This window comes from Lissotriton vulgaris, chromosome 11 (assembly GCF_964263255.1).
Source record: "Lissotriton vulgaris chromosome 11, aLisVul1.2, whole genome shotgun sequence".
Classification (NCBI taxonomy): Eukaryota; Metazoa; Chordata; class Amphibia; order Caudata; family Salamandridae; genus Lissotriton; species Lissotriton vulgaris.
Genome location: NC_141699.1, coordinates 945582857 through 945606370, shown reverse-complemented (window position 1 = coordinate 945606370; position 23514 = coordinate 945582857). Strand labels below are relative to the sequence as shown.

At 42.6% G+C, this 23514-nt stretch overlaps 1 protein-coding gene across 2 annotated transcripts in view; it reads right to left on the bottom strand.

Annotated features, from left to right (window-relative positions):
- LOC147683726 (von Willebrand factor A domain-containing protein 5A-like) overlaps positions 1–15475 on the bottom strand; it is a 306655-nt gene extending 291180 nt beyond the window's left edge. For both annotated transcript variants that reach the window (XM_086944896.1, XM_086944897.1), the window contains exon 1: positions 15444–15475. In XM_086944896.1, the coding sequence (XP_086801022.1) occupies positions 15444–15474 (31 nt within the window). In that variant the 5' untranslated portion in view covers position 15475. The remainder of the gene's footprint in view (positions 1–15443) is intronic.
- Between the last annotated feature and the right edge of the window lie 8039 nt (positions 15476–23514).

The window sequence follows — 23514 nt, the reverse complement described above, 5'->3', positions numbered from 1 at the left end:
AATAAGAAGTATCTCTAGAGTCGTGGAAACAATAGATAGATATTTCACTCAGTCAATCGTGCATGCTTCGTTTCAACATAGTTGCTGAGAAATACAGAGACAGGAGTTTTCAATAAAAGACTTTATTGAACAGTCTTCTTTCTCATGCAAGTAAAGTGAACTGCTACAATTGTAATGCAGGTTGCAAAGTATAATGCGTACAACAAGAAGAGTATTATAAAATACTGTAAAAGCATTGTATGGTTTCTAAGCCATAGATAAATACATACATAAATAACAAACACTAAAAGTACTCAACTGGTGCTTCTAAAATACGCCTACCCCAATGTACCTAACCTAAGTCTAGTACGAGGAAAGAAGTAAGTATGGTGTAACATAGGTTTAGTTTGTTTCTTTGCCAAGAATCGAACGAAGATTTCGGTTAGGGTCTAATCAACTCCGTACCTTGGTTTTAGAATGAAGGAGGCCTGGTATCTCTGTCTCAGACTATTTACCCACACCCCACAAGGAGAGCTTGGAAACACTGGAGCTGGATTCTCAGCAGAGAAAGGCAGTCTCTCGGTCAGTGCCTCAGCTGGAGGGTCGGCTTCCTTTGGTACTTGGAGTAGCGAGCCGCGTCGGACAAGTAAATAGTCGAGCTGCTCCTGAACCACTGTGTGTTTGCTAGGGTAAGTGTAGGCATATTTATACCTTGAAGGTGCCTGGTTTAACATAAAGTTGGACATAATAACGTCACCAAAGAACCCCAAGGGTATGGTCGTTCTTTGAAAACTCCATGATTTCTAGGACAAATCAATATTCAAGCAAGAGGAAGTCCCTAACTGCTAAAGCCACGTTTTCCAAGAAATCGTTGTGGCTTTTTGGAATTAGTTGAAGTAGCCATGCCTGTATTTGGACTGGATGGATTATGTCTAATCATGGGCATGATTTCTATGCCTATATAAGGGCAATGTGAATTGTACCTATATAATGGCATTAATCAGTATTTTTGTTTGTATTCTAAAATGCTACACAACACCCACTTCACTTTAATATGTTCGACATTACTAAATTCCAAGCATTTGTAAACATTTCTAAAGCATGATGTGTAAAAATCCCTCCCAAAATACATAAAATGTATTTGAAATGGTTGTAAACAAAAATTAGCATTAGTGCTGTACGCATTTCAAAAGCAATGTTTTCATTCAAAGCATATAGTATGACATTGGAAATTCTATCAGAATGAGTCATGAAATAACATTTATGAAATGGCTTCTAAATACAGAAGAAAAAGTCGAGACCATTCCATGACAGAATATATAAACTGTTTAGGTTGTGGACAAGATCAAATATTGTCATTTGAAAGTGTGTCAAAGAATGTTTGTTCTCCGAGAATAGTTCTACTTTAAGCAGATTACTTTGTGCCAAAAAAAAGTTTAATTTTGGAAAAAGTCTAATCGTAGAAAAATAGAGTTCTGAAGTTGGAAGTTTTGTTTTGAAAAAATGAATGTCAAATACAGAGTCCCGTAGAACGCTGTGTGCTTACTTCATAAGTCATTCTCGTTGTTAGGAGAAAACATCAAAGCTTCTAAGCTGGCAAAGAAATCTACCACAGTTGGACTACTTCATTAACCCCTTCGAGGCTAATGACGAGCTGGGCTCGTCATGGCGCTTACCTGCCGTGCGCGGATGACAAGGCCAGCTCGTCATAAAATAATGTAAAACAATAAAACCCAGCGCAGGACGGGAAAACGCCTAGCAGCCATGGGGTTAAGTAAATAGATTGCTAATGTGGCTGATGCTTCACATTTTTGTGCAATGTTCAAAGGAGATGGAGATGATTTCTGTGTGCCTGTTCCACATATCTCACCGTCAGCAGATTGAGTCTGTGAGACCTCAATGAATGCCGTCATCAGGATTGGTAGCCGCTGGGGACAACACAATGCATGAGCCGTTACTAAACCAAGCAAGTATCAACATCCGTTGGCAGTGCTGATGGACGTGTTAGACAGATGTCTAGCACGCATTCTTCTCCACATAGCAGGCATCATAGAACAGGTAAGATGCAATCTTGCCAGATTGGTCTGAATGACAGAAACCACGTGGTATTCTGATCTCTCAAAGGAGCCAAGCCCAAGATCTGCATCATGCGCTCACAACACTTCATCGCCAGGAGAGTGTTCTCTATGGTAATCTGGGCGTCAATGCTGTTGTCCGGACTTGCCATATCTGAGCAGGAGAAACAAGAATAGTTTTCCTGCTACGAGTCCCAAAATGAGAGGCAGGCCGCTGAACACAGAGTGCACGAAGTTTTGAAAAATGCCTAGGACTTCTTCAAAAGGTGCTAACAGTCCCGAAAAAATAGTTTTAAATACATGTACTATACCACTGTTAGACAGGTTTGAGATACGACCTAACATTTCTGCGAAATGTATTGGACAGTTTGTGGATAAAAGGGCATGCGTCTCTGCAGAGGACCTTGCAGATCATACGTCTCTTTGGAGGAGGTCAGTGGCAGTTTTTTGTAAAAGAATGGCTTTCATTCTGCTTAAAGTATCAATTCGAATAGAAGAGATGTTCAGTGAAGGCCATAAAGGAGACTCCCCGTCTGTCTTAGCTTTTGGAAACAAAACTTGCATACAAGTGACCCTGGCTGACACAGTTACGAGATAGGCTATACCTGGCATCATTCCACAACAGCTGTGATCATTCAACATTATGTAGCTCCCATTGGAAAGCTGCCTAAAAATTGGATCCATCACTGCTGCCGGAGAACCTTGCAGGTGGCAGGATAAGTTGGACGAAGAACCGTTGCAGGCTCCATGTAAATTAATACCCTGACATAGAAGTGTACCGCTTAGTGCATTTTTACAGTTTGTACCACTAAGAAATACCTCTTTTCCCCCACTCCAACATCTGTGTGTATACAGTAATTCCCAGGTTGACTATGTATTCCTTACCCAACCTTTCATACACGCCCGCTGGTATAGGTTTCAAACAATATTGAAAGTGGAAAATCGTGACAGAGTGATTGTCCCATGTATTATCCATTTTGTTGCTGGCTTCTCAGAAACAGTTAATGGTAATCTTTCCAGTTTTTCAATGCTCAGCACCGTATAGTCTGCACCGCTTTGTGACAGATTTTTTTATCTGTAAGGTTAAATACAGAAAACAATGACGTGGTGTTGATTAGACGCCATTGCACATATCCAGAACGAGGCTTTTGCAACGTTCAGCCTAAAAGCATTATAGAACATAATTGTGACTGTCCATGCTGTAGCATGAGCAAGTCCTGTTCCATTATATCTATGGTAGAGGATACTATGGTGTCCAAAGAATAAATTCTGGATGACAGCCGTTAACCCATTGTCAACAGCACAGAGCGCTTTCTCTAAATTAATACAATCAATTTCTCGTATTCCTTATGCAGGCTCCGCTTGTGTCGCTTTCCAAGCTTCAATATAAATAGCATATATACCTGCGTATATGAAATGTTCAGGACGCGATTTCGCAGGACCTTGTAAGAAGTCCCTTAAATCAACGCCATCTTTAAGTTAAGATAAGTGTTGCTTCACTTCTATAAGTGTGGACTTTTGAAGCCACTCAAGGCACTGTTTACCTACATTGTATGTTGTTACTATCCCTGGATGGGGTCTCTGGACATATCTTGGATCTGGTCTAGTTACTGTAAAACCTTGTGTCTTATTCAGGAATCTATCTTGACAGTTGTTTGCGTCTGTGGGCGAGATTAACCATTTTTTCCAATCAGGATTAGTTCAGTTTTTAAGTAAAAGTAATTTTACGTCTACCCCTCCCTCTGAAGTGTTTTTACTATCAGGTGTAGGTGTAGGTATAGGTATGGACGGTTTGTTCAAATCTTTTATCTTGGCTAGGCCAAGACAGGATGTCTGTTGAACAGTGTCATTCAAAATTTGTTCAGGGATCATGCAGGTTCTAAATAAGGCTTCTATTCCCTACACCTGCCAGTCTTTTGCGCCCCAGACAGTTGTTGTCTCAATGTTCTCTCCCAAAGCTGAAACTTAATGTGGACAGCTGAGCATAAAAGGCCGCAGGATAAATCTGCTTAGTATTAGTCAACATACTTTTCATTCCTGTCTTAACATTTTTAAAGTAAAACATTTCCAGATTTGTGACATTAAAACCTGAGAAGTATGGACAACTTTCAAAAAATGTTTTTAAGCTACCCTTTGGTGGCGTTGGACAATGTTCCCATTGATTAAAAGTATAAACATTTCCAGGATTTGCAGATTTGTGCAAATAATGATGACCATAATGATTATAACAGTACATTTGTTCATAATCTGATGAACCTTCTAAGTACTCATGTTTTGTAAATTTTGCAGATATTTCTAAGTCTGACATCATATTATTAATAGTCTCAAAGTCCCAATCATCAGAAAATGTGCTGGGTGAAACAAAATCACTCAAGGAAACCTTGAATTGGTGTGGAATCTTCAACAGCTCCGCAATGCCAAAAATGTCGTAATCAGTTGTGTCCCATGCTATACCATCAGGTATAGGAACAGCTGTGATGTTCACTGATGTTAAGTCTCTTCGTTCACGAAGAGAAGATGTGTGGCTTGAGGAGTAAGTTGATGTTCTTACTTGCTGTGTCCATTTTACTATATTTTCCATTTATTAGCATTCCCAAACTTAATACAAGGATTAGCCAAAGCAGGAGAAAAAAACACACCTAGCCCAATCCAAAGTTCAACCCATGGTGAAACCAGATAAGTCTTTTCTAGTTGATGGAACAGTTCTGTTATTTGTTGTTTAAAAGTTTTATTTACTGGCGTTGTTTTGGGCTCACTGGGATCCTCAGAAAACGTATCAAAGTTGATGAAATAACCAGGAGGCATTTCTGTCAATTGTTGGTATTGCATCAGGATTACTGGAAATCGCTGGAGCTGCTTGATCCCTTGTCATGTTGGTATAGTCAGAGGCTCTATCATCGTAGACAGGAGTTTCTTGATAAACTGTTATTTGGGTCTCAAGAGGCACAAGTTCCATGGCTTTGTTGTATAGTCCTTTTCGCACTGCAGATTCTTCAAAGGTTAGGAGTCTCTCAGTTTGAACCTCTTGGATAGTAGCAAGATTTGGTCTTCAGCTACATCTTTGGAGTCCACTTGGCCTACTACTTATTATTGGCCACATGATGTGGTTTTACCAGGTCGATGGATACAAACCTGTTCTCCTTTCTTCTAGCAAGGGGCGGCAGTAACACTGTTCTTTATCCGGGGATTGCTAGCACGGGCACTGGTTTTCTGTAAGAAGGCCAAAATTCCTTCTTATCCGCAATTTTTTCTCTGACTAGATCCCCAATCTTTGGAATCCAGACAGGCCTTCCTGGGATGGGTGGTTCTCCTTCAGTGGTCGTTGGCTTCTGCAATGTGTTGCTTAGACTTCTTGTTTCATTTAAGTCCTGCAAAACAGCCAAACGTTCTTTGCTATCAAAGGGTTTTTGTTCTACCACTGAAGTGTGACGATCAAGGTCCTTGATAAGCATTCTAGTACCAAAAAGGATTTTATATTGAGTGAATCCACCCAGAGAATTTCTTGGCAGATTGCTTAAACTATGTTGGACACTTATTAGATGTTTGACCCACCCGTCACCCGAGCCTAATACCCTAGCTGTTATAGATTGCTTTATGTCCCGTTTTTTTCTCTCCACAACCGAATTTACCTCAGGATGTAATGGACTCGAATACCGCAATGCAGAGCCCAAATTGGCCATGGCCTCCTTGTAAGCTCTAGACCTAAACGCAGGACCCTGGTCAGAATGTAGCGTGCCGATTGCGTATGTGCCGATAACGACTTGCAAATCTTTTATAACAGTTCGAGCGTCAGCCGAGCGCTGAGGCCACATCCAAATGAATCTTGAGCAGGAATCCACAGCGACCATGATATATTTATAGTTACCATCCCTCTGTAAGGAACCTCAGTGGTCCAGGTAAACACAAGCTAATGGTTTATCTGAAATTAGCAGGGGCGTCTGTGCAGGACATTTCACTGTAGACACTTTCATCTTTTGGCAGATTTCACATTCCAAAACATAGTTTCTGCTCTGTTTCCTCATGCGTGGCCACCAGTATCTTGGTTTTAATAATGACACTGTGGCGGAAACACCTGTGTGTGCAGAAGCGATCCCTTCATGTGCTGGTAAAATTAGTCATAATCTATGTTCCATGTTTGGAATTACCCTATCCCCCACTCCAGGGATTCGAGCAAAAGGAACCTTATTCGCATCAGTTATATACAAGTATTTGAGTGGAAAGCCTTTTGGTAATGTTTTACCGATGTCTTTGATGGAAGCGATGACAGCCTGCATTATTTCGCTGTCTATTTTCGTTTTTGAACGAGTGATTGCAGCTACAGAAGCTGTTTGCACAGCTGCCTTTGCGGCTTCATCAGCCAATGAATTCCCTGCAACGTGAAATCCATCACGCTGATGACTCAGTGTATGAATCACGTGAGTCTTTTGTAGTTCTTTCCGTAGTAGAACTACTTGTTCCCAAAGCAATTTATGCTTGATTGTGCCACCTTTTGCATCTTTGAAACCGTTTTGAACCCAGTTCTGCAAATATTCGTTGTAAGATTGAACGCAATAATACCAATCGCACACTATGAGTGTGAGGAATTCGCGATCGGTATTTTCAAGCGCCAACTTGAAAGCTTCTAGTTCAGCTCGCTGAGCTGTACAATCTCCTAGAGATTGCGTTTGTGACCATAGGTCGGAATTAACCATCGCGCCAGCGACCTTTAACAATCAAGCACACAGCACTATGAGCTTGTTTACCCCCAATTGCGGTCTGTGCTGATCCGTCTGCATAGATTGTACATTTGTACTGTTCTAGAGGCAGAATGTCAGTGGGCAGAGGACATTCTTGTTCGTATTGGAGAAATTCTTGTGTTTTCAAGTAGTGGTCAAAAACGTATTCAACGTCTGTTGCAGCAAGAGAATTAACCCATTGTATCCATCTCGGATGTAAAGCTTTTGCAGTTGGAATGCTTGCTTTTGTCACTGCCTCCAAGGTAGGTACAGGAGTAACGACTAATACGAGTCTACCCTATGCGAGGGCTCATTCCAGCTTGTGTGTACAAGTGTTTTTTATAAGCTATGGGTACTTTTTCTCCTTCATTAAAGTTTAAGTACTAGAATCTGCATCTTCCTGGAATGATTCGGATCACTAAGTTGCGCATATTTACGCATGTTTGTAAATGTTTTGTTGCTAACATGTCTGTTTGCACTGAACGCAAAATTTGTGTGTTTTTGAGTCCAATTAGTTTGTTTAAAATCAGGTTTGACTAATTCGTAGAGAGGTTTAACCCTTTCTGTGTAATTTAGAATGTAAGTTGTTCCGAAATTCAGGAAACCTAGAATTGACTACGTTTTTCAGCGTTTTTTGAGGTTGGAGCAGTGCACATTTCTCTAGAAAGTTTGCTGCCAGGCTTTTGCCTTCACTTGATAACTCGTATCCTAGAAACAGGACGTTGAGGTGGGCAATTCTTGATTTTTTAAAAGTTGAATTTGTACCATTCAAAAGCGAAGCCAGGTATAATGGTGTTCACTCTGTTCAAGTGCCTATCCAAGTCATCGTCTGTTAGATAGACATCATAGACATAAGATAATGCCTCATCATACATTTGTAGTAACTCTGTTACTCTGGCTGAAAATAACCTTGGACTATTCTTGAATCCCTGGGAGAATCAACAAAAGTGACGCTATGTCCCCATGATTGAGAAAGCGATCAAGTACCTGCTTTCAGGTGCAATATTTTGACAGAAGAAACCATAAGAAATCTCTAATGTGGTTTTATATTTTTTACACACAATGGTATTCATTAGTGCTGCACTGTGTGCATTTTGTACTGCAAAGGTTTTGCAACAAGAGTTTAGATGTCTGTAGTCCAAAACTAGACTATATGTATTGTCTGGTTTGGAGACGGGAAACAAAGGATTGTTCATTGACAAGGTGCACGTTTCAATCGCCCCTTGTTATTCAAGTTGATCTAAGATCTCCCTGACCTGTTTTTTAGCTTCTTGCTTAACTGGATAATGCCTCTGCAGTTGGTTGATTTTTTAACTGGATTTTATGGTGAGGAGAATTCTCATCCCATCCTAAATGATTTTTGTATAATGCAGGAGCCTGGACTACTGCCCATTTCCTGGCATAAGTATATTTTAAATGAATTGGAAAAGGATTGGATAAGGCTGGCATAATGATGTTTTCGCCATGTGGGCACTCCCCGACAAATTCAGGTGCCAGTCTTTTTCAGCTAGAAGAATGTCATAAGCGTTAGAGAGCTTCTCCCAAAAGAGTGCTCTTATTTTTCTAGTTATTTCCCACTCAATCCTGAGTGTTATTTCATATAACTTATGGGGTACGCTAACCCTGGTGTCGGCAGATTCAACTTGAATGTGCTCATTCAAGTCCACTGTCTCCAGATGATCCTTCAAGAGCTTGCGAGCTATGGTGAATTCTGCTGCGCTGTCCAGCATTGTCTGGGCCCATTCCCCGTTCGTGAGTTGTGTCCTCAAGATCCTCGACATGTCTGAATTTTAGACCTGCTACCTTCTTTTTGGTGAATTGGGTTTTCTTATTTTTTGGAAAGTGTTGATAGTCTTTGGACTTCACGCGTTCTTTTGGTTGTGACTGTCCTCTGATTTCTGTGAGGAAGTCTGAAAGGTACGAGAGTAACGTTTATCAGTATCTTGATATTGATCAGGGTTTCTCAAATTTTCCCTGTTCCTGAGGTTATACCTCTTTTCAGAGGGTTCCTTTTGAGGAGACCTACCTCAGGATTGAGAACGCTTCTCTTTAGAAGTTTCTTTAGCATTCTCCCACTTCTTTTTAGGAGTAGTGAGAGTGTTTTTAATGAAGACCTTTTCAGGACCCTCTGTTAGTTGGGGCTTAACTGGTTTCCGACCCAAACTATCTCTACCTAGTTCTTCATAGGATTTTTCAATTATTCTGGCCAGTTCATATGGTTGCTCAGTTACATCAAGTTCTCTTAATTTTTTGCGGATCGCCACGGATGCTGCCTCACCTTTAATATTAGCTAATATTATAGCTGAGACCTGTTTGAAATCTTCCAGTAATTTCATACCCAGATTTAAAGCAGGCTCTGCCCCCTATTCATTTTGAATCTGTTTCAGGACATCTGGTATTACCGCCATTGACGGAACACCATGTGTTTTAGTGTAGATTGCAGCAAAGACTGTACCTAAGCATGGGCGAATTTTGCGAATCTCGCGTTCGCGAATTTTGCGGATTTGCGAACTCGCAATCCGCAAAATCCGCGAATTCTCGCGGATTTTTTTTTTTTGTGTTTGCCACTCTCTGTCACCACTGCCACTCTCTGACTACTCATGCCACCCTCTGGCCCACCCATGCCACCCTCTGTTTCATCACAGCACCCTCTGGTTGTCCAGTCAGTGTACATTATTGTGGCAAAGCAAAGCACACCTTCCCTGCCTCAAGTGACCTGAATTAATTTGGGGCTGATGAATGTGTCACAGAATATTTTTTTAGCTGGCACCTGCTTCCTTAGTGCTTCCTGATTAGTGATCTTTTGCACTTGCTAAGTGCTTTCATTGTTGCAAAATTAGTTACAGCACCTGCCCTGCCCCAACTGACAATAATGAATTAGGGGCTGATTAATGGATTTGAACTTCCAGCCTGGCTCCTGCTTGTCTCCCTTAGCTGTAATTCAGGACTATTCTGAGGTTCAGAGCAGGGTCACATAATAGTTGCAACTGGCAACTGAACTCTGGAGGGGCCCCTCAGGAAGCACTACAGGAAATGGCTACTAATGATGAGCCTGAACTTTTGAACCTGGTAAGTAGTTTCAGTTTTGCTAAGATCGTATTTCTGCAATTTAGCGCTTATTCGCGGGGCGCAAAGTTGTACTGGGAAGCCGCGAACTCACGCGAACAGTGCGAGCAAGCCATAAAATCCGCTGCTCGCGGATTTTGCGGGAGATTCGCGAATCTCGCGGATTGCGAATTTACCGAAAATCCGCAAAATCCGCGAGCGAAACGGATTTTCCGCCCATGCTTAACTGTACCCCAAGTGTCGCAGTCCTCCAAGTGTGGTGCGATCCCCATAGGTAAACGTATTGTTAGAATGCTGTGTTTCTCATGAGGTGTACTATCAGGAAATACTGCCTCTATTTGAGTAATCTTTTGAGCTATCCAGAATGGAATTTGTTCCCGTATTGCGGGTAATTTACCAATGACTGATTGTATAGTCTGTGGTGTAACTTTACTTGTGTTCTCCTGGTGAGGGGTTTGTTGTGGAATCCTTATAGGAGGTTGTACTGTTAAAGTCTGCATGACATATTGTACCAATTGTCTATGGATTTTGATTAGTTGAACTAATAGTTCTGCACCTGACATTTCTTCAATGGCAGGATGTGGTGTATAGCTGGCTAGTACTGGCCATGTTGCTCCTGGTCTACCTAGTGGACCGAGCCTGGTAATGTGATTTTGATGTTGTAGGTCGCCTTTAAACCAGAGCTGGTGCTCTTGGTATGATAATGGAATTTCAACATCCTCGAAAGGAGTGTATTCCGCTGGAGTTGTTTCTTCTTTGTAGAAGCGAAACACATGTGTTACTGGATTTGCTTCAGGGAAGACAATCCATGAATAGAATACCTCTGTCTGCCGATATTCATGTGCCTCTATGACCAAAATTACCCTACCACCTCTCGATGATAGGCCTTTTGCTATAAGTTTTATAGTGATTGTTTTCCTTAAATTTTCCGGGGTGATTATGGCATCCGGGTCAGTCTCTTGGAAACCTGTTAAGTTAAAGCCTCCTACGGCATTATTGCCTGCAGCTCCACCGTTCTCGGTTTCGCTATTGGACATTTTGTTGACTGAAAGTTTGCAGAGCATGTTTCAAGGAAACAAAGATTTGGTGCGCAATATTTTGGAACAATGTATCCTTCAACGTTGAACAAACCAAAAACTAATACATATGATTTTCCTCCTCCTCAGTTATGGTGGATATTTTATCCTTTTACCCACTCCAGACGTCTATTGGAGTATTTTACGGGAAAATGGGGTCTCTGAGAAAAAGCACGACTGAGTTACTCTAGTATCTAGCATTAAATTAGTGCCTTACCAAATGTTGGGCCCCATGTAGTGTAGCTCCTATATTCCCAATAGGCTCTGCACATTGGAATAACATATCCTATAGATTTTACATAGGACTTAGGTCGACTAGGACTATATCGAATATATTAGACTTAATTGTGAGTGCCAGCTAGCTTAGAGGTAACTAGAAACTTTCTCGAATACACAAAAAAGTATTAGTTTCTGACAACCGCATAAACATGACAACTTTGTTTCCCAAGAATATGAAGTATCTCTAGAGTCACGGAAACAATAGATAGATATTTCACTTAGTCCATGGTGCATGCTTTGTTTCAACAGTTGCTGAGAAATAGAGAGACAGGCGTTTTCAATAAAAGGATTTATTAAACAGTCTTCTTTCTCATGCAAGTAAAGTGAACTGCTACAATCTTAATGCAGGTTGCAAAGTATAATGCGTATTATAAAATGAGTATTATAAAATAATACTGTAAAAGCAATGTATGGTTTCTAATCCATAGATAAATACATACATAAATAACAAAGACTAAAATTACTCAACTGGTGCTTCTAAAATACGCCTACCCCAATGTACCTAACTTAAGTCTAGTACGATCGAAGTAGTAAGTATGGTGAAGCATAGGTTTAGTTTGTTGCTTTGCCAAGAATCCAACCAAGATTTCTCTTAGGGTCTAATAAGCTCCGTACCTTGGTTTTAGAATGAAGGTCTGGTATCTCTGTCTCGGACTTGCTTTCCCAACACCCAGCAAGTGGAGTTTGGAAACACTGGAGCTGGATTCTCAGCGAGAGAAAGGCAGCCTCTCTCTGAGTGCGTCAGCTGGAGGGTCGGCTTCCTTCGGCACTTGCTGTAGCGAGCTGCGTTGGGCAAGTAGATAGTCGAGCTGCTCCTGAACCACTGTGTGTTTGCTAGGGCATGTGTAGGCATATTATACCTTGAAGGTGCCTGGTTTGACGTAAAGTTGGACATACTATCACCACCAAAGAACCCCAAGGGACTGGTCGTTCTTTGAAAACTGGACAAATCAATATTCAAGCAAGGGGGAAGTCCCTAACTGCTGAAGCAGAGTTTTCCAAGAAATCATTGTGGCTTTTTTTAATAAGTGGAAATAGCCATGCCTGTATTTGGACTGGATGGGTTAGGTCTAAACATGGGCATGTTTCTATGCCTATATAAGGGCAATGTGAATTGTACCTATATAAGGGCATGAATCAGTAATTTTGTTCGTATTCTATAATGCTACACCGCAACACTGGCCTCAGTAGGGCGCTGCGGAGGAGAAAGTGACTCCTCCATGGGTGACGGTGCAGACTGAGCCACACTTCCCTAAGTCCAGGGGAAAGCGGCCAGCCCCGGCATATAGGAGGATCCACAGAGGAATGGGAGACCTGGTGGGCCCCAGGGGAGGACGGAGATGCCATTGGAGAAACCAGCCGCGAGCCACGGAAAGAGGGGTTCTATGATTTAGGCCATGGGGACGGCGAAGAGCCTTCCCTGTAAGATGCCGGGGAAAAGGCAACTACACAGTGCCCTGTCTCAGGAGAAGAACAGACCAGCAGCTGACGGACCTCTGGAGAAGAAGGAACCTCAGGAGACTAATCTAGAACCTGGCGCGGCTCCGTGGAGCCCGCCATCGGCACCTGATCAGCATCGAACGGCGCCGGAGTGGGCACACGTGGCGCCAGGCCGACTGCTGCCACCACGTGCTCTCCAGGAGAATGTTTATGCAAAACAGAACCACCCAATATTCCCAAGGGGACTGGGTATATGTAACAAAATACAAAATGTCCCTCTAGGAATTATTTGACCATCACTATCTAAATTATAAAATCGTTACATAAGCGATCAATTATGTACAAAAAGCAAGGAAAAAACAGATTCAAACTGTTCTTTATTATGCTGTTATTTCAATAATTTCCACGTGGCGTCAGGCCGACTCCTGCCACCACATGCACTCCAGGAGAATGGGCCAAGGCAGACGCCAAACAGGCGCCGGCTCCACCTCAGATGGGGCAGCTGCCCGCGCTGAGGACCAAGAGGGACTCAGGAAGGTGCCCCTGACCGCGGCCTCTACCTGCAACTCCACCGAAGACTAGGAGGAAGACCCCCATAGCCGAAACAGCGCCAGCTCGACCTCTGGTGAGGCAGCCGCCTGCTCAGAGAATCAAGAGGGACTCGTGGACAAGCCCGGAGTCCCGGCGATGGCCTGCAACACCACAGGGAGCCCCGTAGGGATTTGTGGTGAGGCAGGGACGCTAGGTGCCGACGAGGGACACCCCGAAGGACTATACCTCAACGACGCCACCCTCCTACGACCTGAAGCCGAAACCTTTGGTGCCGGAGCCGCCGGCGATGCTGCGGAAGTCTCAGCGCAAGGCGAGTGATCCGCAGAAGTCACAGGAGGTGGAGGAAGGGCCAAAGAAGCCTGAAGCGCCGCAGCGAAAGCGGCCATTTGGGCCCTAGTTGCTTCCGCGTCAGAAAACGGCAGGTAGGGAAGCGACAGGCGGGGGCACCTGTCCCGGGGGGAGTCGGCACCCACCGTGGAAGGAGAACAAGGCCTTGGAGACATACTGAAAGACCTACCAGCCGGTGAGCCATGCCCAAAGCGCCACGGCGAAAGGCGGTTCCGCTGACGAAAACCGGCGGGTCCTTGCCTCAGAGGTTGGAGACGGACGCTGGGACGACACCGGGCTGGACAAGTGCGCCAACAGCAACTTCATCCGGCGCCCCCGCCGTGATTTAGGCTTGTGGTGTTGGCCGGTGCCGCAACTCTCCGAGTCGTGGTGCTCACCCAGGCACCACATGCAAATTGGGTGAGGGTCCAGTGCAGACATGGGAAATGCACAGGAGGTACATGTCTTGAAGTCCAAAATGCCAACGCGTAAAAAGAATGGAAGGTCTGAAAACAGGCCAGGACAGAAATCCGGATCTGCGTTGCACGCGGAAAGAGAAAAAAAACTGTGGTAGGCGCGCCGGGGTGGGACTTATGTATCCTCGCTGACGTCACGGACGTGGACTAAGTCAGGGTGGAGTCACGTGGTGACGTCCCCTCGGCACACAGGGTTGCTGTGGCAGAAAAGTTTGCCAGATCCAGTCTCACCTCTGGGGATAATTCATCGTTAAGGAATCTGCGGCTAGTAGTCTATCAGATATGAACTTCACCCGCCAGTGAACTAGTAAACAGTCTTTGTAGAGTAGATGATTGTCAGTTTCTTTATTAACGATTAAGCTTTCACAAAAAGCCAATGTGAACAATATTCCACAATACACAAAACACAGTCAACCAACTCTTGGCTACACATTCAAAAGACAAGTTAAACTTTAATATTCACAAAAAGATTTAAAAAAAGATAAGAAATATCTTACTGATTGAGAATAAGGAAAAATGTTAGATCTAGAACTAAAGTTACTGTTCGAGTATTAAGATCTAGAGACATTCTGTGCAAATAACCTGTTCTGGAGATTGGAGTGGAGGAGTGTGGCTCAATGGTTAGAGCGGCAGACCCTGATGCAGAGTTCTGGCCCAGGACCAGGGTTCAATTCCCGCCTCAGCGGGTCTTGGGCTCAATTTCCCCGGACCTGACAATTCTCGGCTCGGTGCCTATTCTAATCATGGGCCCCACGCTGCAACTCTGGGCAATAGCTTGCTTAACCTCCACACCGGCCCCAACAGTGCTAGGATGCCTGGCTTCACCCTGGGGGTGCCCAGGAGTGGACACTTCACAGGGAAAGCCAGGAAGGGTTCCACAGCGGTATGAGTAATAGCGCCAGGAAACCGCTTGGTGACAGTGCGCTCTATAAATACCTTGACATTTACATTTATTTACATTTGGAGATAGAGAAGGCGGGACAAGAAAACAAAACCTCCATTACACTGAAATCCAGACTCGCATTACTTCGACTCGCTCAGCACATGGCACAGAATACAGAGTCGAAATGCTCATCTCCAAAGGAAACCCACCAACTTCTCGAATTTTTTTTTAAAGGAAAATTGGTGGCTCACCCGATTATTCAGAAACAATAAGTAGGTCCACAATGTGTAATTCCTTTAAACAACCTTGATATTCGAGAACATTTCTGGCAGTGTTTTGTATCTGGAACAAACCATATTCGCATAGTGCCCCTCTTGCATCATTATTTTGAATGCTGCTTGCCTAGAAGTAGATCTAACTTTTTCCCAGATGAAACCTAGCAGCACCCTATGAAATCAATATTCTTAATAATCCTATTGTATGAATTCTTACCATCTACCCGAGTATGACTTCAGTCATCGTCAAAAATACTAAATTAAATGTTTAAAGTTGAATATCAATCATGATAATCTTACCTGGCATTGGCATGCTTGGGGGCATACGCATGCGTGCTGAAATAGAAGTAAAAACACAATTAATTTCGAGGCTTCTGTAGCTTCTCATTGCTAATAGATCATATATTATAGTACGAGTGGAGTTATTACTCTGCAATGATGTTATTAATTTACACGGATCATAATTACAGACTCATCACAGCCCTACACAAGTAGTATGCTTTACCCTGAATATTAGCAAAGATGTCATCAGACAATCTACTGGGGAGCATGACCTTAGTTTTGGTTAACTTTCTCTTTATATTATTCAGTGATGAAGGGTAGAACAGAATAGATGGAAAAGGTGTGCCTAAAGCGGTTTCCTGAAAGCGGTGATGGACATTTGTCTTTTTTGTTAACTGGAAAAGTTCTAGGTTGGAGCAATTCCAGGCAAAGAAGTTCTGAACATAGTAGTCTCAGTCTGCGAAGTTATGCCTTGGATTTTTAGGCCTCAGAATAAAGGTGGGCTGTTTCAGAGGCAAAGCATCATTGTTTGCATGTGACTCTTGTAGTTAAAGGAAGCTGATGAAACCTTGGACATGAGAGTCGATGCAGTCACAATTCTTAGCTGCAGATAGAAGAATGGCTTTAAGCAGTACCCCGCATGGCAGAGGAGCACCTGCTAGACTAGTTATTGACATTGCATCTGAAAGTCATCAGGACATGGAATGTTATTATCAATTCTTTTGTAGACATGAGAAATTTTATTTTGTGAGGGAATGATGGAAGAAGTTGTCATATTGAACTACATTATTGATGTATGGTGTAGGTGTCCGGGAGGCATCTTCGATGAATCAGACAGATTTCACCATTGTTCAGATTATTGTGATAAACCTTCATGGCCTGGGAGGTTGAGTAACCTGGGATCCAATTTGCTTGATTGTGAAGGAGAGAAGAGGATGAACTCTGTTTTATAGAGTGGAAATGTCCACAGTAGTAAGAGGTTTTCAGGGAAATTTGCATCTGCATATCAGTAAAAGAATATGGAAGGACATTTCTGCTCACTCTAGATTCAGAGTTAAGGGCTCTAGATATACGCTGAAAGGAGCATGTGTAAGAAACTATCTTTGGAGTAAACCACATGGCACTTGCTGATGCCCCGTAGATAGAAAATGAGGGAACCATCTCAGTCTAATGTGTTTGAAGCCCTTGTAGTGTTCCAATGTGTGAATTAGTATGTTGTGGTTAATTACATCAAAGACAGATCATAGGTCCAAAGGGATGGGTAGGGAAAGAGTTACCTTTATCCAACAAGCAATGTATATTATTCAGGACATTTAGGGATGCAATTTGAATGCAGATTCCCAAAAGTAACCCAGAGTAGTGGAATAGTTCTACTTGAAGGTGAAGCTGTTCAGTTGATTTACAAAAAATCCTATTGCTTTTTCTAGCCACAACAAGTCTCGCACAGGTTGGTAATTTGAAAGAATTCAGTTAATGGAGTTCTTTTTTAATTTTAATTAGGCCAATCTTTATAGAATCTTGGAAGATAACTTGAGAAGCACAGGTTGTGGTATTGAGAGCACTTGTTGATCCAAGGTTGTAGGTGCAAGCAAGAGAATTCAGCCTATTAACCCTTTGAAAGCGTTGGACGGCTCCTGGCTGTCCGACGCTACGGGTGGGGTGTGCGTCGGACGGCTGGGAGCCGTCTGAATAGAGTATGCGCAAATTTTCCCGTACTGCGGGAAAATTTAGCATGCATCCAAAGGGTAATTACTGTATCACAGAGGCGCACAGACTGTGTGAGTAATGCTCAACCATCTGTTATTTATTTACTCAAGTATGCTCACTAGTCTATAAAATTCAGGCAGCAACTTTATTAATTCTATTTGTAGAGCACAACTGTTTCCAAAAGGTGTCCTGGCGCTAATATAACTATATCATTCAAGACTCTTATGCAGCCGAGATGGAGGACGACACCGGCGGTTATAGGTGGTTCATCTGGATGACAGGTCTGGGTGGAAGAGAAAACCTGGTAAAACTCAAGCATGTGTTCCCCGTTAGCCACCATGATCTAGATCACAATTATCTGGTCATCCAAATATAATAACCGAACTTGACCTTGGTAGGGCTTAGATCATGTCTACTCAGAGGAGAGCTCCCTAGATTAGCAAATACATTAATAGCAAGCAGAATGCCGTTTATACACCTGAAGGGAAATGGAAGCACCCAACATGTACTCTATGCATTTTGCACTTTAAACTGAAAGGAAGTCCTACAAGAAACTCCTCTACAGGACTAATACCTACTTAAAGAAATGGAAGAAAGCTGTAAGGGGTCTCCAACCTTTGCTGTAATGAGAGCTACTTTAAGCACAATGAAAATCATACCGAGCTATTAATATTATTAGTTTTGTAATAGTGGCCACATCAGATGGGAACACTTCAGTGGCCATACTGTGAAAGATAACTAGCAGTGTTTGCCTCAGTGCATCTGGCAAGGTTGCTAGGAGTAATGTGGAAATGGCTTTATCAATTTGGAACGCATCAGGATAATACGACAACCATAGATGCAATGTCCCTGGCACAAGGTAATAATTTTAGTTATGTTTCATCAGCGACTCATGATTATCACACAAATACCAGTTTTAAATATATTTTTGTAAATCCAGCCATTTGTTTGCAAACATCAGGTAAGGCCCCGATTACAAGTTGAGTGGTTAATCCCGCCCTGGGAGTAAACCCCGGTTAACCACAGGTTGGGATTACGAGTGGTTAGGGATTTACCACATCAGATTATTAGGTTTGTTGAATACCTATATCTTAGTTACATTTCGGCAGGTCCAACCTGCTGAAATTTTATTGGGGTAAAACATATGGTATTTTTCTGTATCATGTGGATTATGGTGCGTTAAACGCCAAAATGTGCATGTTATTTCCCAACAACTGGTAATAGGTGGCATTTATCGCATTCAATGTAAAGCGTACCCCATAGTAACATTATTTACCATGTGCAATAAATAACACCTAAACTCTTAATCAGGCCCCAAGTGTTTGAGTTCTGAAAATATTCAGAGCCCTTCTGAAGATGTTTGAAGGTTTTTTTACAATTAGTTGAAAAGAAATGGGGGACCTAATAGGTAGAGAAATGACGGAGGCAGAGTGGAACAAAGTCCTGAGTATCCCAAAGAAGATTTCTAGGAACTCCAATTTTAAATACACTCAGGTTAACCTCTTACACATGACCGACCTTAACCCACACAGACTCTACATCATGTTAGGAACCACAAGACCAGCAATGCCCTAGGTGCGCGACACCAGACGCAGGATTTTGGGCATATGGTGTGGGACCGTTTGGTTGTGAATGGAGATTGGCGCCGGATCACAGAGATCTTCCAGGAAGTATTGCCACACACAATACCCCTCACAGCAGAGGTCTACTGAGCCTGTTCCCAACGCCAGGAAAGTGGGCACTAGATTTGTAAATCTGGCGCTGGTGTTGGCCAAGAGGTGTATAGCCCTTCGTTGCCAGAGTACAATAAGCCCCAAAACATCTGACTGGGAAAAAGATGTTACAGCCTGGGCAAGGGCGGTGGAGCGGGCACCGATAGAAGAGGACAACTCAGGCAAAAGATGCTGCCCAATTGCAGGACTGTGGTCGGAGGTGTTGCAGGAGTGGGCTACCAGGGGAGGTGATGGGGGGTGGGGGGGTCCCTCGGGGTTCTTCCACTACCACACAGAACCACTAACACTCACCTTCACCTCCTCACAAACCGGTCCAGTGCGAGGGAATGAACAACCAATTTGAAAAGTAATTCATCCCCCCTAACCAGACCCTAAATATGTATGTATCTCAACTTACTGATTGAAGAGTAACCCAAGATGGCGGCCGCTGCAACGGCCGTGTGAGCTGCCTACTCCTCTGCTCCTGGTCGGAAAAGGAGCCAGTTGGAATGCTCACCCAGCGGTTTTTACAAAACGAAAAATGACTATCACTGTGCACCCTGACGCTGCATTCTGAGACCCAGCATTTGTAAAACACGTGAAATTAGGATTTTATACTCGAACCTGGAGCCTCCTTGGCATCCCTGTGTGCTGATAGTTTATGGTATCACCGCTGCTGTTCCTCGGCTTCCTTCGAGTGCCGACGTGGCGTCTCCTCCCCCTCTCTTCGGGACTTTGCTTTTGCGAAGCAGCTGGCGTTGGGGTGAGAATGCCGCCGAAACCCCCCCCTAAAGCCCCCGGTCACCAGGAGCGTTAAAACAAAGACTTTTGTGCAGTCTGATGCTGTGCGTTCTGATGATGCCGGAGCTGCGGGTGAGTCGGGGGAGTCAGGCGGTGTTGATAATTCGCTAACTCAGTCAGAACCAATTTCAAGCCATAAGAGGGGTGAGGAGCGACTGAATAAAACACGCAACGTGAACTATGTAGTTCAAACTCTACCAGAGATGTTTGAGAAGCAGGTAATAAAAAATACCGTAAACGGCGCTCCAAAAGTTCTTTAATTGATGTAATTTCGACTCCTGTGATTGATGTCATTTCGACTCCTGTGATGGAAAACAGGGGGGGGGTTTATTTAATCAGAGGACTCTGGAGGAGAATCATCCAAAAGAAACATTATCTAATTTAACTACAGGAACGCTTTCACTTGATTCTGGAAAGCCTATTGAAAAGTCCATTGAAAAAGGGCTGTCCAGTGGTATTGTGGGAGATGTAGTACGCTCTGACTCAGAAACTGCTGCTGAGAGCTCTGCTGGCTTGAATTTGCCTGCCAAAGAAACCATATCACTTGCATTAGATGAAGCTCCGTGCCTTGACTCGCTTGGTCTCCAAGAAAATGCTTATACATTTTTTTCTATGTCAGACCACTCGTCGGACGAAAGTATTGATAAAGACTGGGCAGATTATCCAGGCGACAGTACTTTGGATGATGACTCAAGAATAAGTGAGATCTCTCCTGGACCTGCGACAACCGTTAAAAAACAAAGAGCTAGAAGGTCTATTGGCACCAGGAACAAATCGCTTGACCCCACTGGCGCGTATCCTGAGGCTGTACCTCAACCTGGATGTTTTGAAGAAGAACGAGCCGATAAACCCTGCTCTGACCAAGAGGTGACATTAGCTATGCTCTATCAGACAATGACGGCTCAGAGCTGAAACAAAAACTGAGATTGTCCGCACTCGAGCCACGTGTCGAAAAGTGCAGAATGCAGTCAGGCGAGTTGCAAAAATCTGTACTGATATTTCATCAAGGGTTACCGAAGCAGAGACTAGAATATCTGTGCTGGAGGATGAGGTTGCGGCTCAAAATTAGAGCTAAGCTCTATAAAACCTTAACGTGATGATATCAGCTTTAAGCTTACGGAGTTAGAAAATCAGTCACAGGAATAATTTGCGAATTTTAGAGGTTCCGGAAGATATGGGGGGACCAGATGTACGCAATTTTGTGTGCGAGCTTTTTCAAGAGGCATTTCCAGAACTTACCTCTTCGGTCTGGCCATTAGTAATTTAACGGGCACATAGTTTTCCCTTTACAAATAAAAAAGCTAAGCAATCAGAGGTGGAACGGCCTAGAGAAATTTTGGTCAGATTCAATAAGTTTCTAGCAAGTGAAGCAGTCTTCAGTCTTGCCAGGCCAGATAAGAGACTTGCAAAGGGCTATAGTTTTTTTGTTCGGCCGGATTTTTGTCAGGCCACTGTCTCCAAACTATAGCATCTACGCCAATTAATTGCAGGATTTCAGGAAAAAGGAGCAGTGGTGTATTTACAGAACCCAGCCAAGTTAAGTGTTTTTGAGGGGCAAACTAAGTTTTTCTTTTCGGAAATAGTGGCAAAAGAAAATTTGATGACATTATGAATCAGAGCGACGGTGACTTTGCCCTTCTGTTCTTTTTTGGTTATTGAAACCTTTTTCTGAAGGCGCTATGTGGGGTTTTTTCTTTTTGAAAATTCATGTTGATAATTTTGCCCTTTGTATAATGCTTATTGTTGATGGTGATTTTGTCGTGTTTTTTGGCGAGCATTTATAACCGTTTAAAGATGGTTCTGTTGAATAATTATTTTACCGTACCATTCGTAGTTTGTTAAAACCTGAGCTGCTTAAGGTGTTTCATCAGGCCTTTTCGGGCTATCCTCCCAAATCATGGTCCTTGGCCACTATAGTTATTTTTTTTTATGAAAAGGGAAGGTGGGCACTGAGTTAGGGTCATACAGACCAATTTCTCTCATCACAGCAGACAGCAAGATTTTCTCAAAAATCCTGGCTAACAGATTGAACGACTATGTCAACATTGGTCTCAAAAAGACAGCATGGGTTTATCCAGAATAGGGACACAACGATCATGTAAAGAGGATCATCTCTTTATTAGACTGGGCCCAAGCCACAGGATCTCCGGTTGCGGTAGCCCGGTTGGATGCTGAAAAAGCATTCAACAGGGTTGCTTGGAGGTTCCTGTGGTCTATTTTGGTATGGAAGGGATTTCCTACAGAATATTTTAATGCAATAAGGGCACTATATAACCGCGCTAAAGCTGTAATCCGTATAGCTGGTGAGGACTCTGATGTTTTGCCAATAACAAGGGGGACGAGGCAAGGTTGTCCTTGTTTCCCCTTGTTATTTGCGTTATACATTGAGCCTTATCTGCATAGACTAGAAAAAGAAGCTGGCATTAGCCCCGTGAAGATACATCAGGTTGAATATAAGGTGTTTGTGTATGGAGACGATGTCGCCATTGTAACCTCAGATATTAAAAGAGCTTTACCCAAGATAACTGAACTGGCTCAAGAGTTTGGAGGGTTCTCAGGATATAAATTAAATGTTTTGAAAACACAGTTGATTCACTCAGCAGAGGGTCATCCGAGCGATTTGGCTTTTTCTGCTTAATATTCTTATCTTGGTATCACAATAGCTGCTAAAATAAACGATATAGTAAAGCTCAATGTAGATCCCATATTAAAGTCAGCTAATAGAACTCAGGAGAGATTAAATAATTTACATCTTTCTCTACATGGCCGTACTAACGTATTAAAAATGTTAATATTCCCGAAATTCTTATATTTGTTTCGTACGATCCCATTACTGTTTCCATCTGATTTTTTTGGTAAGATAGATAGATTGTCTTCCAGGTTCCTCTGAGGCTATCTAAGACCGAGAAGAGCTCTGAAATGGTGTACTCTTCCAAGAGCCAGAGGAGGTTGGGGGATACCGAATTTCCGGTTGTACTATTGGGCGGAGTTATTAAAATACATGGGTATTCTAATTTATCAAGATGCTACCTTGGGAGAATCGATCAGCCCCTCAATTTATGAAATGGTTTTAGGGAAGGAAGCGAGACAATGTCTTGTGAGAATAATCGAGCCCAGCTTTTACAAAAAAACAACATTTAAAATTATGATCACCGCCTTTCAAATTTGGAGACAACTTAAAAAAAGGTTTAGTTTGTCTTGATTGAAATTATTATACACCTTTTTTGAATTGCCGGATCTTACCTGGGATTTTTCGAGACCAAGTGATGTTAAGATGGCATTCTGCCGGAGTATGCATATTAGGAGATCTATATCAGGGGGACCAGATCGTTTCTTATTCGTATCTGCAGCAAAAATTTGATTTCTATAGAACAGATTTTTTTAAATATCTTCAAAAACGAAGCTTTTTGGATTCTAAAGGCCTCTTAGATCAACCTGTGATGCATAAAATTGATATACTCAAACGTAGTAGAAGTTCAAGCAGAATTGGCTTAATATATCAGGCGATTGTAAATAGGCTTCAAGATGAGTTGTGTATTTGAAGATAAATGGCAAAGAAAATAAAAAGAAAAGGAAAAAATAGATATCTCCAGAGCAATTGAATTATCAATCAATACCCTGTTTAACGGTTCATTTAAAAGCCAACATTTTATGTCTATTTTTGATTTATATTATACCCCTGCCAAACTAGCTAAATGGAAATCTAAAAGTGGCGATAGGTGTAATTGATGTGGCTACATTGCTGCAGACTATCCATATGTTCTTTACTTGCCCCAAACTATCTCAATTGATCATGGATGTTCAATTTTTCTTAAATGATAGCTTGGGGGTACATGTAGAAATGTCTGCAGAGTTAGTAATCTTTGGAT